General features: G+C 44.0%; 1 protein-coding gene across 1 annotated transcript in view; it reads left to right on the plus strand.

Annotated features, from left to right (window-relative positions):
* Positions 1 to 13,182, plus strand: part of LOC104158444 (neuronal acetylcholine receptor subunit alpha-7-like) — a gene marked incomplete at its 3' end in the record, with an annotated part of 43,843 nt that extends 30,661 nt beyond the window's left edge. Inside the window, exons 3-8 of the mRNA XM_009696097.1 lie at positions 2,551 to 2,595; positions 4,350 to 4,459; positions 6,899 to 6,978; positions 9,540 to 9,707; positions 11,678 to 11,872; positions 13,096 to 13,182. Coding sequence (XP_009694399.1) covers positions 2,551 to 2,595; positions 4,350 to 4,459; positions 6,899 to 6,978; positions 9,540 to 9,707; positions 11,678 to 11,872; positions 13,096 to 13,182 — 685 coding nt within the window. The remainder of the gene's footprint in view (positions 1 to 2,550; positions 2,596 to 4,349; positions 4,460 to 6,898; positions 6,979 to 9,539; positions 9,708 to 11,677; positions 11,873 to 13,095) is intronic.
* Positions 13,183 to 13,888: the final 706 nt, after the last annotated feature.

Here is a 13,888-nt window from a genome sequence, read left to right on the forward strand (position 1 = left end):
CTGTGTGCTGGAGATTCAGTAATTAGGAGGCTTCTTCAGGCAGGTCTGCTTCATGCATCAGCCTGGGAGTCTGCAGTTCCTGCGTGGGGCACACAAGATGTAAACCCAGAGGCCTCACAGAGGAAAACAGAGACTTAGTGATGCAGCTCAGTGTGAGATGACACAGTTTGCTTTTGAGCGGCTCACATATTTCCTGGTGCTTCTGGGGTATATTTTTGCATGTGTACTGTGATGGTAGCTCTGGAGGGGAGGAGGGGAGGAAAGAGAGCATGAACATAGCTTGAAGTGAGCAGAATGGTATTTTTCCAAAGTAAGGAAGACAGTTTTGGCTTTGTTACCTTATTAGCCAGTAAGTACTGCAAAAAAAATTTATCATTTAGGATCAGGGTGAACCAAAAAACTCAGGTTACTTCAGGACTGTGGTTTACCTTGTGATTTTGGAGACCAGGCCTTTTGGATGTTAAGTGCCAATGAAGGGTAGAAGTGGCATGGACTTAAGTGGAGCAGGAAAGGTGGTAATGAGATAGATATTTGGCATGGAGGACAATGACAAGCACACTCTAACTCATCTTCTACATCAGGGACATGACCAGAGAGGGCCTGCATGCCTGAAGTAGTCTGTAGGGTTTAGATACCTGCCAGAGCAGTCTGCAATTGCAACGTCTCCCACCCCAAACACTGCAGACACCATATGCGCTTCTTAGGGTATGAACACACACAGAGATACATGAATAGGTAGCTCAGCCATCCAGAGGAGCTGGGCACTGGCACCATGTGGTTATCATCATGAGCCTGGGAAGTAGCTTGATCAGGAGGCAGCCTGAGCCTGGACCCATGGGTAGGCGGTGAAGATTCTCCTTAGAAATTTGTTAGGCCAACACATCATCTTGGTGAAGCTCCCTGTCTGGCTGTTCTTACAGCATACTTGCCATGAGCGTTTGCATCCTGTTGGTGCCTCCACATGCCCACACTTCTGTGTTGTACCCTGAGGTTTGATCACTGCAGTCCAGCAATGATGGGCTGTGGCTCACAGGGTTTGCTGCAGAGTGTCACAGCGACTTTGTCTGATGCTAAAATATATCTGTCCTTCAGAGATCTTATCTTCCTTGTAATGTAGCTAATCTCATGTCTCTGCATGAGTTCTGTGTTTATCTTTGGCTACAGAAGAATGAGAAGAAAACAAGCAAACAAAAATTTGGCCTCTAATTAAAGAAGAGTAGTATATCAGGGGCCCAAATCATGGTTTATTTCAACCTAACTATAGGAAGGGGAGTCAAGTCCATGTACCATACGGTGGCAATCTGGGTTGAAGGTATTTCCACTTTGCTGTGGACAAATGTGTTTACCTGGGCCAGGCCATAGCTGTACCTTCCAACATGTACCCAAGAGAACTGAGCTGAATCAGAGGGAGAAACTGTCGCTTTCTTGTGTGCCTCTTGGCCAAGAATGTGGTTTTCTCAGTGAGTGGCTGCATTGGTCAGGCCAGCCTCCAGCTGCAGCATAAAAACCAAGCTTCAGGACGCACCTTGGTCAAAGTTGGAGTGCTCTCTGGAGAGGGAAAGGTTGAACACAGATGATGCTCTGAGGGGGAAGAAGCACCTTCCCGTGGTGTGGAGACAGCTGGGCCTACAGTGAGCCAGCCCCACTGAATACCCCAGCCTCAACTCCTGGGAAGTGCAGGGCATGCCTTTGGTGGTATTTGGAGCTGTGCCAGGCAGGGGTGTGGGTCTGGGTATCGGCACCACAGTAACTCTGCAACCCTGCTTCTCCATCCCCACTGTGGCCGTAGCACTGCAGGGTCCTGCACCTGTGGGCTAACTGCAGAGAGCTGGGCACCTTGTTCCTCCCCAAAGCACTTGTTGTTGACTTGATGAGGGCTTCTCTGTTTCTCTCGTGAGTCAGAATTGCTTCCCGGTGGCCTCTGCATGCAGGTGTCTGAATCTACAGACTCCTGCTCTGTGCAGATGTTGCGTGAGCTCCCTATCAGGCAGCACTTGTGTCCTTTTGCCATGTGCTAGTTTTTGCCCAAGGCCAGCCCTTCCTTCCCTTTCAGTCTAAGTTAAACTACATAACGCTGATGCTCCAAAGGAACAGCATTTCCAGCACTGTTTCAGCATTGTTTTGCAGTGGCAGCAAATACAGCATAAAATCTCTCCAACTACTGCATGTTGTGTGGTACTGGAAATCATCTTGTTTTGACCAACTAGCTAGAAGGAAAAACTTGTGCTTTTGGTAAACAGTCTTTTTGTCCCCAGCGAAGTAAGATTGATCCTGTGCTATTTTCACTTTTGTAGTTGATCAGTTATGATAAATGCAGGAAGTCTGTAGGTTTAAAGGACAGAAAAGAGTCATTATTGTTTGGGCCATATAATACAGTTCAGTGGTTTTGCACTGAGTCCACAATCTACTCCATAAAGTTTGTGTTTATTTACTCCAAGACTCTGGGTTTTCTAAAAGAAACAGAAACACTTCTACCTGTAATCAAACTGTACTTTGAGTCTCATCCCTTTTTTCTCTTGTCTTCCCTTTCCTTGCTCCTTTTGTTCAAAGGACGAGAAGAATCAAGTGTTGATCACAAATGCTTGGCTGCAGATGGTGAGTAACCTATGTCAATAAAGAAAAAATCACCCTTTCTAATAGCAAACTACTGAATGTGATTTCTTAGCTGAAAAGCAAGATTGCTGTCTTTTGACTTGTCTATAATGTGAAAAAGAAGCAGGCGTTTTGAGTCCTTTGAAATTTCTCTAGTACTCCTTTTAGCATTCAAAATGAAAGCAGGAGACTACATTAATCCTTTGAGCAGAAGTGTTGACCTTTGGAGCGTGAAACCAACTGCATTGTTAGACCAGTGCATGTAGGGATCTAGTAACAAAGATCCCAAAGTTAGGGTCCCACCATAGTTGAAGGAGAGATTCTTCAAGGAGCTCAAGGCCCTCTCCAAGTGCTGCGACAGGGACTTGTCGTGAAGGAGCCAGACACCTAGTAAGACCTGGGCACCCTGCACTCACACTTCTGGGAAAATCCCCACCTTTGTCTGAAACAGGGACCCAGGGGTGCCCCCATGGAGGGCAGGGCACAAGGATCCCCAGCACTCGCCCCTGAACACAGAAGTGGTGCAGCCACACTGGACCACATGGAGACAGCTTGGACTGGGTGGTGTGGTCGCCAGGAACCGCAAGCAGTCCCATGCTGTATTGCTGGTGGCAGTGCCCAGGCATGTCAGCGGGAACATTGCCTTCCCTCGTACTTTACAAACCTCGTCCACAAATGTTCCCCCTCCCTCTTCTACAACGTGCTCCAGCTGAGGAGTGACCTGCAGCAGTCGTGCAGGATGAGCAAAAGTGATCTTCACTGAGAACTTTGGGGGAGGGAGTGAGTTTCCCCTCAGGTCTGCTGCTGGCCACATATGGCAAGGGATATGGTCTTTTCTTATGGCATGTACACTGATCTCCTTAATGGCTTGCGCTTGGTAAAGATGCAGGTCTGGAGGGAAGATCCTGTGGGAGACTTTAATGATTGAACTAATTCTACTTTGACTTTAGCAGCCAAACACTATCTCATGTTTATGGGTGCAATTGAACAGGCTGTTTCTTCCTCAGCTACTTGCTGGGATTTGCAGCAGAAATTAGTGGTTTTCTATTGCAAAAACTAATCCAGATCTACCTCTAGGACTACAGGATCATTAGGACAGAACCTGTGGGTGTCATGTCCCTTGCAGAGGTGTTCTTCTGCACCGATAGCTGTTTAACTTGCAGCCCTCCCGTAGACCTTTGCTATAAGTCACAAGGTTCAGCACAAAAGCTGTGCCTGAACCTTTCTTGAATTAACTGTTTGTGTTGAGGTGGAGGAGAAGGGATCAGAAACAACACTTTGGGATATAAAGTTCACATACCTACATCTCATAGCAAGTTTATTAAAAGAATAACCAAACCTTTGTAACAAATTAAATTATTTCCACTGAAGAAGGACTCTCAGACCGTGGTCCATGTACCACTGACAATACCCAAGTCATTCAAACTACCTCAGCTCAGAGCCAGCACTCTTCATGGAGGTGTGTACTGCCAGTGTTTCTGCAAGCCCTTCGGAAAAGATTTGAGATGCCTGGCTTCAGGCCACAAAGTGGAGACGTTAGACACTAAATTAAAATACAGCTCACAGCAGTCCGTTGTCACACTGTGGATTCCTTGGTATATATGCCAACCTTTCTTTAATAATTAAAGCTGAGCATTAAACTATTACCATGCTACTGCTATTGCTACTGGCAAAATCCATTCTGTTCCCATAATATTCCATAGAACTTAGAAGACTTTTACCAGCTCGTATAATCTAATGTATGTATTTGCCAACAGTACTGGGTTGATGTTTATTTGTCTTGGGATCAGTATGAATACCCAGGGGTGCAGAACCTGCGATTTCCAGCTGACCAGATTTGGGTACCAGACATTCTTCTGTATAACAGGTAAGCACGATGCGCAACAACCGGTGGGAGCTTAGAGCTAGAGCATTACATGCTGGAAATCAGCCATGCTTCGCTGATATTCTGGGGATTTTGCCATCTGGGGATTTGGCTCTTACTCTTGAAACAATAACAGTAAAAACAAACAAGCATCAGCTAACAGATTTTTCTAATTGCCAATCTACGTGTTCATTGCTATAGTTCTGCAGATGTCTTCTTTACATTTTCCTAGTGAACATGGAGAGAAAACAATCCATATTCTCCTTATAATTAACACGGCTTTCCTGAAAAATTATTATCATGTCTCTGCCGTAATGTTCCTGCCTGAACTAAACAAACAGATTTTCTTCTCACTCTCCTCATCACTCATATTTTGTAAATCTCTCCATCATTCTTCTTCCCCTGTGAATACTCTCTCATCTGTTTTTCCTCCTCCACAGCTGAATCACGCTCTCTAGCCAGCACTTCTGCAGCATTGAATGGAGTGGAAGCTCTCTAGACAGATATTACCTTAATGCTTTCCAAGAGGAGGGGATTTTGGTTTTACTCTGACTAACATCTTAGTTTTGGACTTATTTTTTGATCTGTCACAAACCCCAGATGTGGTACTTCAGCCTTCCTGTCTTACTAGATTGTCAGTGATCTGTCTTTCTCTGACAGTTTTAAGGGTAATACTTTATAATCATCCAGATGATTGAATTTAATTCTGTTGGTTTCCCCAGTTCACCAAGATCCATTTTCCATTCCAAACCCTCCGAAGGAGGCTTGGAATGACCTGGATTGTTTATTTTCTTCTTTACTTCAGCTTTACTCCTCAGATTCTCTTTATCCCTTTTCAGTCTCTGAAAAGGAAGCATATAGCCTGGTCCTTATTACTGTGGTTTTTTTGTAAGAACATGATGTGGCAAAGACTTTCTGAAGTTCAGGTATATCCCCTGCCTCCTCTTAGTTAATCAGTAAGAAAATTAGATTGATTTGATGCAGTTGGCCCTTGACAGATCTGTGCCAACTGTTTTTCACCTCATTATCTTCAAAGTTAGAGTAATGTGTCTATAATTTTACCTTTAAGAAAAAAAGTAGAATTCTCTTTCATCTACCCTAATTCACCAAGCCCTTCCTTGTTCTCCACGAGCTCTCACAGAAAATTATTAATGCTTCAGAGGGTATTTCGGCCAGTCCTTTCAGTTCTCAAGAGGAAATTTCATCAGTCCTGCCAACTGGAATCAGTCTTATCTACCCTTCTTTAATCTGTTTCTCTCCTATTCTTCTCTGGACTCCTGCCACTGTGCAAGAATTAGTTGTGGTGAGCCACAGTTTGTGGAGAGTGAAGCACAGAGGGTGCAGGGTACTGCAGCTCTCTGCACCCTATTGTTTCCTTTCCTTCCACAGCAGGTAATGGATCTATCTGGTCCTTTGTCTTTTCCTTTTTTTCTTTGCATTTTTAAAAACTTTTGCTGCCCTTTATGTCTTTTGATCTTTATCACTCATTCTGCACTTAGCCTTGTCAATTTTATCCCTTGTTTTGTGCTGGGGACAATACTGAGGACTGAGGACTCAGATGTGAATAGAGAGCAGGTCACAGGAGGAACGGAAGGTCTGAATTTTCTACATCTGGATGTGAGACAGGGTGTGTAAGACAGTGTAGTCATGCAACATAGATCTGCACATAGCCATGACAGGCAAGGCTGTACAGCATCAGCCAAGGGAACCCTCCGTAGTTAATCTCTTCCCAAAAACCCCTCTTGAGCAAACCTCCAGACCTGCTCCCTTGAAGAATTCTTGTCCTTACCTGGCTCATTACTCCCTTATTTTTCTTAGAATTGCTGGAATCTTAAAGAAATTCTATTTTCTTCGTCCCTTTCACCTAGTTTCTGCTCTTAAAGTCTCAGTCATCTCCTCCTACAGACCCCAAATCTAAAACAACTTCTCCCCAGTGCCTTCCTCCATTGCTTGAAGCAAACCCTTGGCCCTTTTGCATCCTAAGAGACCACAGAATTGTTGCCTCAGGGCACCATTACTCTTACAACAGATATCTGGGTAACGGATAACTTGATTTACGCTGTGAGCTGCCTAATTCTGACAGCAGCCCCAGAAAAGCCACATCATGCTGACTGTCCAGTCTTTGGATACATCTGCTGTGACACTTTTGCTCCTTTCACTTGTGCCTTTGTTCTGAAACATCCAACAGCTCTACTTCTCACTTCTTTGAGGACATTGCAGCCTGGAATCAGTATGCCTGGGTGCAGGCCAATAGTGTCTATGAGAAGCAGAGATACCGATCAAGGGTGGATTCTTCACTGAGGTGTAGGACCTTAATTCAGACATTCTGTGCATTAAATTCAGCGAAAATATTATTTTTATGTTGACAGTTACTACATCTTAACTCAAACATCAGCTTGCTTTTTCTTTGTTTTGTTTTGTTTTGTTTATACTGTCTTATAGTGCAGATGAAAGATTTGATGCGACATTTCACACAAATGTGCTGGTGAATTACTCTGGATCCTGCCAATATATTCCTCCAGGTAGGGCACAGAGAGCATTTGTTTGCTTTAAGTCAAATAAATATGAACAGTTTTCCTTCATGAATGAAACCGAGGTGTTTAGAAGTCTGTGGAAATTTTGCAAGGTGTGTAATTATGGGACTGACTCATTGAAATAATTTAGGTCCATTATAGTGGTGTATTTCCGCTTCACCAATCAATAAATCACTCTCCTGAGCAGTTTGCTTAGAACGTTCAGAGGCCCAGCTGAGGCGTCGTCTAAAGCAAGGTGGTGTGCACCCTCACATCACATTTCATGTGCAATCGAAATAGCTCTTTCTTGAGAGTGGAGAGGCGTGTGAGCACAGAGGGAGCAGTGCTCCCTTTGAAGTGAAGCCCTCCCTGCCAGGCTGAGGCTACAACCCCCGGTGAAAAGACAAACTGAGACTGGTCTCAGCTGGCCAGACCCAAGTGTCAGCCTGCTTCCCATCTGTATTCCTGATTCAGTGCCTATAGGGCCCAGCAGCCAGGACCTACCAGCAAATACACAGGGTATCTCCACAGTCGCTCACTGTGGTGGACAGGAAATGCCCAAACTTTGTGTCATAGCTGCTGGCAGACTGACCCCGAGCATGTCCATAGGGCCCACCAGGGAACAAGTAGGTCTTCCCTGATGGCTGGTTCTCTGTTGGTCGCTGCCCCTGAGACCCCTTAAAGCATGAGACAGACCCATGGGTAGGGTTGCTTTCCAGGGAACAACATGAGACAGGAATAAAATTTGTGTGTACTAGAGGAGAGCCTTCTCCTCCCTTCAAGTAGGGAGGTGATGGAGAACGTGCCTATGTGGGTAGATCTGGTGTCCTGCTCGTCTCTTGGTGAGCTACGAACTCTATGGTGAGGAATTGGTTACTTGGGAACCCAAGGAAAGAATGAAGAGAGAAAAAGTAATAACGGATATCTGTTGTGTAAAGCACAGGAAATCCCTTGTTACTGGGATTTAACTGCTGCTGAACTACTTTGCAAAATTTTAGAAGGAAACAGTTGATAATCAGCCTACTGACTGGCAAGAAGACCTCACAGAAGCAGCTAGATTAATCAAGACACTGGAAAACATGGAAGAGTAGAAAAGACAGTGTTTCCAAATCTTCATGAAAGATTTATTTCCCATGACTCTGAGAGCAGGCTGTAGTTACTGCTTCTCTTCATTAGAGAAAAAAGCTAGATGGAGGAGGAAAGAGGAAGAACAAGGGACAGCTGTCTGCTGTTAAGGAAATGAGCAGAGCCAAGATTCAAGAGAAACTGGGAGAAGAGCCTTGATGTAGCCTATGCAAAAATGGCCATGGCGGTGCAAGTCAGACCTCCCAGAACATAAACGGACAAATGAAAGGAACCCAGCCACCCAAAGCAGCAGCCTTTATGCAGAGACAAGGCCTTACACACATAGCTATGCCACAATGCCCTCAGCCTTTGCAGCAGCAGGCAAAGACAGTAATCAAGGATCTCCGTTTTGGAGATTTTATCTTCAAAAGGCAAGGCTCAAGAACTTACTGCAAAACATCAAACTGTGCTCAGTTAGGTGACTCAGAGCTGGGATTCACATTAGCTGATGTTCTAGGGAGCACACAGAAACAGTTACTGCAAACAGGTAGGCTAAGTGCAGTGTTTGAAGTAATTTTCCAATGAAGCAGAAGCTGCGTCTCCTTCACACAGTGCCTCTGAGCTGGCCAGCACACTGTGAGCTGGTGAGGTGAGGCAAAGGCTGCAAAGCCACAGGCCCACGGTGGGAAGACTTTGCAGGGATGACCTCTGTGCTTTGCCACCAGCTGACAGTGACACAGGCTGTGCAGATCATCTTCCCCGCTCTCCAAGCCCTCCATGCTGCCCGTCGGCTGGGGAAGTCCCACAGCCACAGATGTGGCCCCAAGAAGAAAGTCTGGAACATCTATATTAGTTGTGTCTTTTTTTTTTTTTTTTTTTCTCTCAGCTGAATGACAACCCCCCCCAAATAATTAGTTTGCAAAAATATACAACCGTTAATCTCCTAAACTACTTAAGATGTCACATGAAATAATGACCACAGACTAGACACATCCAGAGTAAATTTCAAGGCCCAGGTTAACATACAGAAGATAAAGGCCAGAACCAATCAAGGTTTAGCATAGCAATGTATTTTCAGGGGACTGGGAGTCTGATGCGGGACCTGACAAGGAACTCCTTTCAAAGAGCTTGTCAGGGCACTTCCAGCCACAGTGCTTGGACACTTGAGTACTCTATGCTCCTGTTAGGCCCTGCAGCACTGCCTGTGATCTGCTGGGGTCAGCCAGCATGAGGAGACAGGCTGGGCTGCTCCTGGGTGCCAGAGTGTCCTGGGCGACCTACCTCAAGAATGTGGTGAAAAAGAGAGGGATCTTCACTGGTGCCCCAGGAAGGGAGTTTATTCAATTCATGGCAGCATCTTCCACCTGCACTACTTGTTTGGTTACCCCGTGACTACATCACACAGGTTGCTAGTGAAGGAATTTGCTCACAATCGATCAGATAGATAAGGGTAGAGATTAATTGCACCCTGCACATGCTTGATTCTGACTGATTTCTATCCACAGGCATTTTGAAAAGCACATGTTACATAGATGTCCGCTGGTTCCCCTTTGATGTACAGAAGTGTGATTTGAAGTTTGGCTCCTGGACTCACAGTGGCTGGTTGATTGATCTGCAGATGCTCGAGGCTGATATTTCCAACTACATCTCAAATGGAGAATGGGATTTAGTGGGTAAATCAGCTACCCTAAAAATTTTCAGTCCTCTGATTTTCAAAGGCAAACCTCAAATATATAGAAATGATTAATCCCACCGGGACATGAAATACAGATAATAAAATTTTATATGTAAGAGGCAGAAAAAAAAAAGAAAAGAAAAAAGTCACAGATCAGAAACAACATTTCAGCTGCATTCAGTGAACTGTGTCTGAAAACACTGTTCCGAAGCAATTACCTGCAACTGAATACGGAAATGAAATCTACTGGTCTTGATGCATCTGAGCAGTTTGTCGGTACTGAACTTGGATGTGTCTTATGTAGGTGCATGGAACACTACTGTGACATTTACTCTAACACATCAGCCAAAAATTGATTGGTGTAAAACCCACTATTTTAGCAAAGCTGGAATGAGCTTTCACAGAGATAAATCTCTCCCACCTAGAAAACCATCAAAGTATCTACCAGTTCATGATAACTGCAAATAACTGCAGAGCAGTATGTTTCTCTTCTGTTCTGTGCTTTGGAAGATACCTGTATTTTAAAAAGAGGAATCTATGCCCAGAATTAGTTATTTGGAGTGAGCTTCTAGTGAGTTATTTTGCACTATAAATTAGTATAGCTCTAAGTCAGAAGCAATGCTATGGAAATTGATAGAACTTAGACCACCCTAAGGAGAGCTTGCAGAAGGGACGTTTCATCTTCTAGTCTGGATATGCAGACAAGGGAGTAACTATCACTGACCAACTGTGTGCAGTAGTTTTACCATTCAGAGCATCTGAAAGATAATACAGTAAGAAACATAATTGGTATTCAGTTTCATGAGAAGCTGAAGGACTCCATAAGGAAGTCCACCTAAAGTCCGTCTATTTCAGAGCCCTCCTGACTTTTCAGTGCTTCTCTATAGTGGTTATTTCTATCTATTAACTTTGCATATCTGATTAAGAAATTGGCCTGTGGTTTATCTGCCCTCAACCCTTACTGGAGTGGACAAAACAGGCCCTTAGCTAGCTCATACAGCAAAAACATTAAGTAACATCTCAGGCAAACTGTGGCCATATCCTTTATGGAGACTTTGCCACGCTTCTGCCAAAACATGCATGTTTTCACACCTTTTGTCATGTGCGCAGAAACAAAACAAAAGGTGAGCAATGGTGACATGAAAGATACAAGGTGCTGAGTTCTTCCAGCTCCCCTGGCATTTCCTGCGCTGCTGCAGTCCCTGCCATGCAGCGTTTCAGACAGTCTTCTGCAGCTGGTTCACCATGGCCAACCCTGCAGCACAGCTGTATTGGACAACTATATCTCCTGACTTTCAGATATGACAGACTTTAGGCTTGACACCCGTTTTGAAAATTAAGCTGTATCCTATTTGCTCTTCCTGACGAAACAAAGCAAATATGTATAAGAGAATGAAAGAAAAATAAGAACTGGTGAAAATTGACACATGGAAGATCTGCTGCATGGGCTAGTGAACATGACATCGTCAGTCTGTCAGCATTCCCTGGATGCAGGAAGGCAGAATGAGCTTTCTTGGGTTCTAATGGTTCAGAAGGCATGAAAATAAACCCTAGAAAACACAGCAGGTGGACTAGGAACAGCAGACATCTTGCACTGTTGCCTCAGACATTGCTGTAGACGCTGTCACACAAAGAGTTACGTTGGCTCGTTTAACTCTATAGTGATGTATTTGAGCTCACAAACAGCATTGAACAGAGGCACGTTGTCCTTTGTCTCCTTTAATCTATTAATCCATGTACACATCATTGGCCACAAGTGTTAGAAAATTACTTTTGCATGGTAACAGATTTGGGGGTGTCTTTTCTGCCTTATCAGTTGCCACAGGACACTTTGAAGCACTCTTCAATGCACAATGTGTGATGGAGGTGCCACACATTGGTTCATAAAGCATTAGTTCTTGGCCCATTCCAAGGGGATACCCGGGAGCCCTGTACCTTTCCCCACTGCTCTGATCTCCCTCCCTATAGGTGTCCCAGGAAAGAGGAATGAGATGTACTATGAATGCTGTAAAGAACCATACCCAGATGTGACGTACACCATCACCATGCGCCGACGCACTCTCTACTACGGTTTGAACCTATTGATTCCCTGTGTTCTCATATCTGGCTTGGCACTGCTTGTTTTCCTTTTGCCAGCTGATTCAGGGGAGAAGATTTCTTTAGGTAAGTGGTAAAGAATTCTTTTCTTTCATTAGCACTTCCTATAAAATGGAAAATAAATACCTCATGGTGCTTGATGAATAAAGATTTCCCTGGAGGAGCAATAGAAGGACTTATTTGGTTGCAGAAACCAGGGTAAGAGCTTTCTGTATGGCATTCACACACCCTGTGCTACACACTTCTAAAATCTTTTGGATTTTATTCTGGGATGAGACAGAACTTGTCGCTGCTACAGGCAGAAGCGATAGTACTTGTTATCCCTGTTGTTCTGTTCTTTAGTACATCTCAGTGCATTTCACAGCTGATTAACTCTGTTTTTCAGATAGGACATACTAACACATAGAGAGTGAAGGGTTGTGAGCAGCAGCAGCAGCTGGGCATTGGATTTTCTGTTTACTGTTGTGCGTGTCAATAAAGACAGGAGGATTGCTTCCAAGAGAAGACAGGGGAGAGCTTGAAATACACAAGACTGGCCTAGGCAAAATCTTGAGAGTTAATTGTGCACAATTCCAGTCAGGGCAGAGACCTTTAAATAATATGAAGCACAGTGAGTGTTAGTAGAATAATTGGGGTTCTGGGCAACCTGTCTTACAAGACATAAAACACAGGCTATGGGGAATACAATTACTGTCTATGAAAGATAGGATGGAGACAAGGAAAAGAGTTATTTGAGCTGAAGTACAATGTTGACACAAATATAAGAGAAAATGTTCATACATTGACCTTGTGATTTCTCAGTACCAGGGCAGTGAGGTTTAGCAACAGTCTTTCTAGATAGAACTAATGAAGAACTTCTTTTAAAATAGGCTGCAGGTCTTTGGAGGGCATTATATAATATGCAATAACTTAAAACTAAACTCATGTTTGTGCAAGTCTCTCCTAGCCCTTAATAACCATCTGGGCATTGTTTGTGCTGTGTTTTGGAAAAGTAATGTAGTTTACCAGTTTTGCAAGCTTCATGTCACTCGGTAGGAAAGGTTTCTCCATTATTTTAAGAGGAGCAAGGGTTTGAGTGTGATTGAAAAAAAGTGAAAAGACAGCAGATAAAGTTGCATCCAAAAATGCTCTCACTTTGTGGAAGTTCTCATCTGCATTTACAGACATGAAGTCATGGGTTTGGCTTAGCTGTAGATCAGGACAAGGTAATATTTAACAGCAAAGACATCAGAGGAGCAGCTGCAGAGTTTATGTTCCTCATCCTTCCCCTCCATGTTCATTCCCTGCAGGTATCACTGTCCTGCTTTCCCTGACCGTATTCATGCTGCTTGTGGCTGAGATCATGCCTGCGACTTCTGACTCTGTCCCACTAATAGGTAAGTTGTGGATGTTGGTCTCTTTTCCCAAGTAACAGGTGATAGGACAAGAGGAAATGACCTCAGATTACACCAGGGGAGGTTTAGATTGGATACTGGGAAAAATTTCTTCACCGAAAAGGTTGTCAAACTTCAGAAGAGATTGCCCAGGGAAGTGGCATAGTCACCATCTGTGCAGGTGTTTAAAATACATATAGATGTGGTGCTTAGGGACATGGTTTAGTGGTGGACTTGGCAGTGCTAGGTTAACAGTTGGACTTAATGATCTTAAAGGTCTTTTCAAACCTAAATGATTGTATGATTCTAAGCTGATTTTCTCTACTCTGTGCACAATGCATGATGCTTCTCAAGAGTTGTTCAAAGCCTGTTTAAGGACTGACTTTTTTTGTTACTAGAGTTTTGCATTTCAGCAATGTCAGGAGTAAACATCTATCTGGGCTTTACCATTTGCATGTATGAAAAGAGCCTACATGAGGGATAGAAAAAGGTTCTGGGAATATTACATAAGCTGGTAGCTGCAAGGATTGAGGGGACACAGAATCAACACACAACGTGGAGGTGTGGGTAGGCAAAGCACAAAGCCAACACTGCTAGCACACAGGCATGAGCGGGCTACTGGAATAGTACTCAGCCCTGTCTCTGAATTCATTGAGTCTGTCCATAAAGTCCCTTCAACAGCACTTTGGATGAAGCTGTGTGCACAGAG

This window comes from Cariama cristata, unplaced genomic scaffold, assembly GCF_000690535.1.
Source record: "Cariama cristata isolate BGI_N322 unplaced genomic scaffold, ASM69053v1 scaffold17022, whole genome shotgun sequence".
In the NCBI taxonomy this organism is placed as follows: domain Eukaryota; kingdom Metazoa; phylum Chordata; class Aves; order Cariamiformes; family Cariamidae; genus Cariama; species Cariama cristata.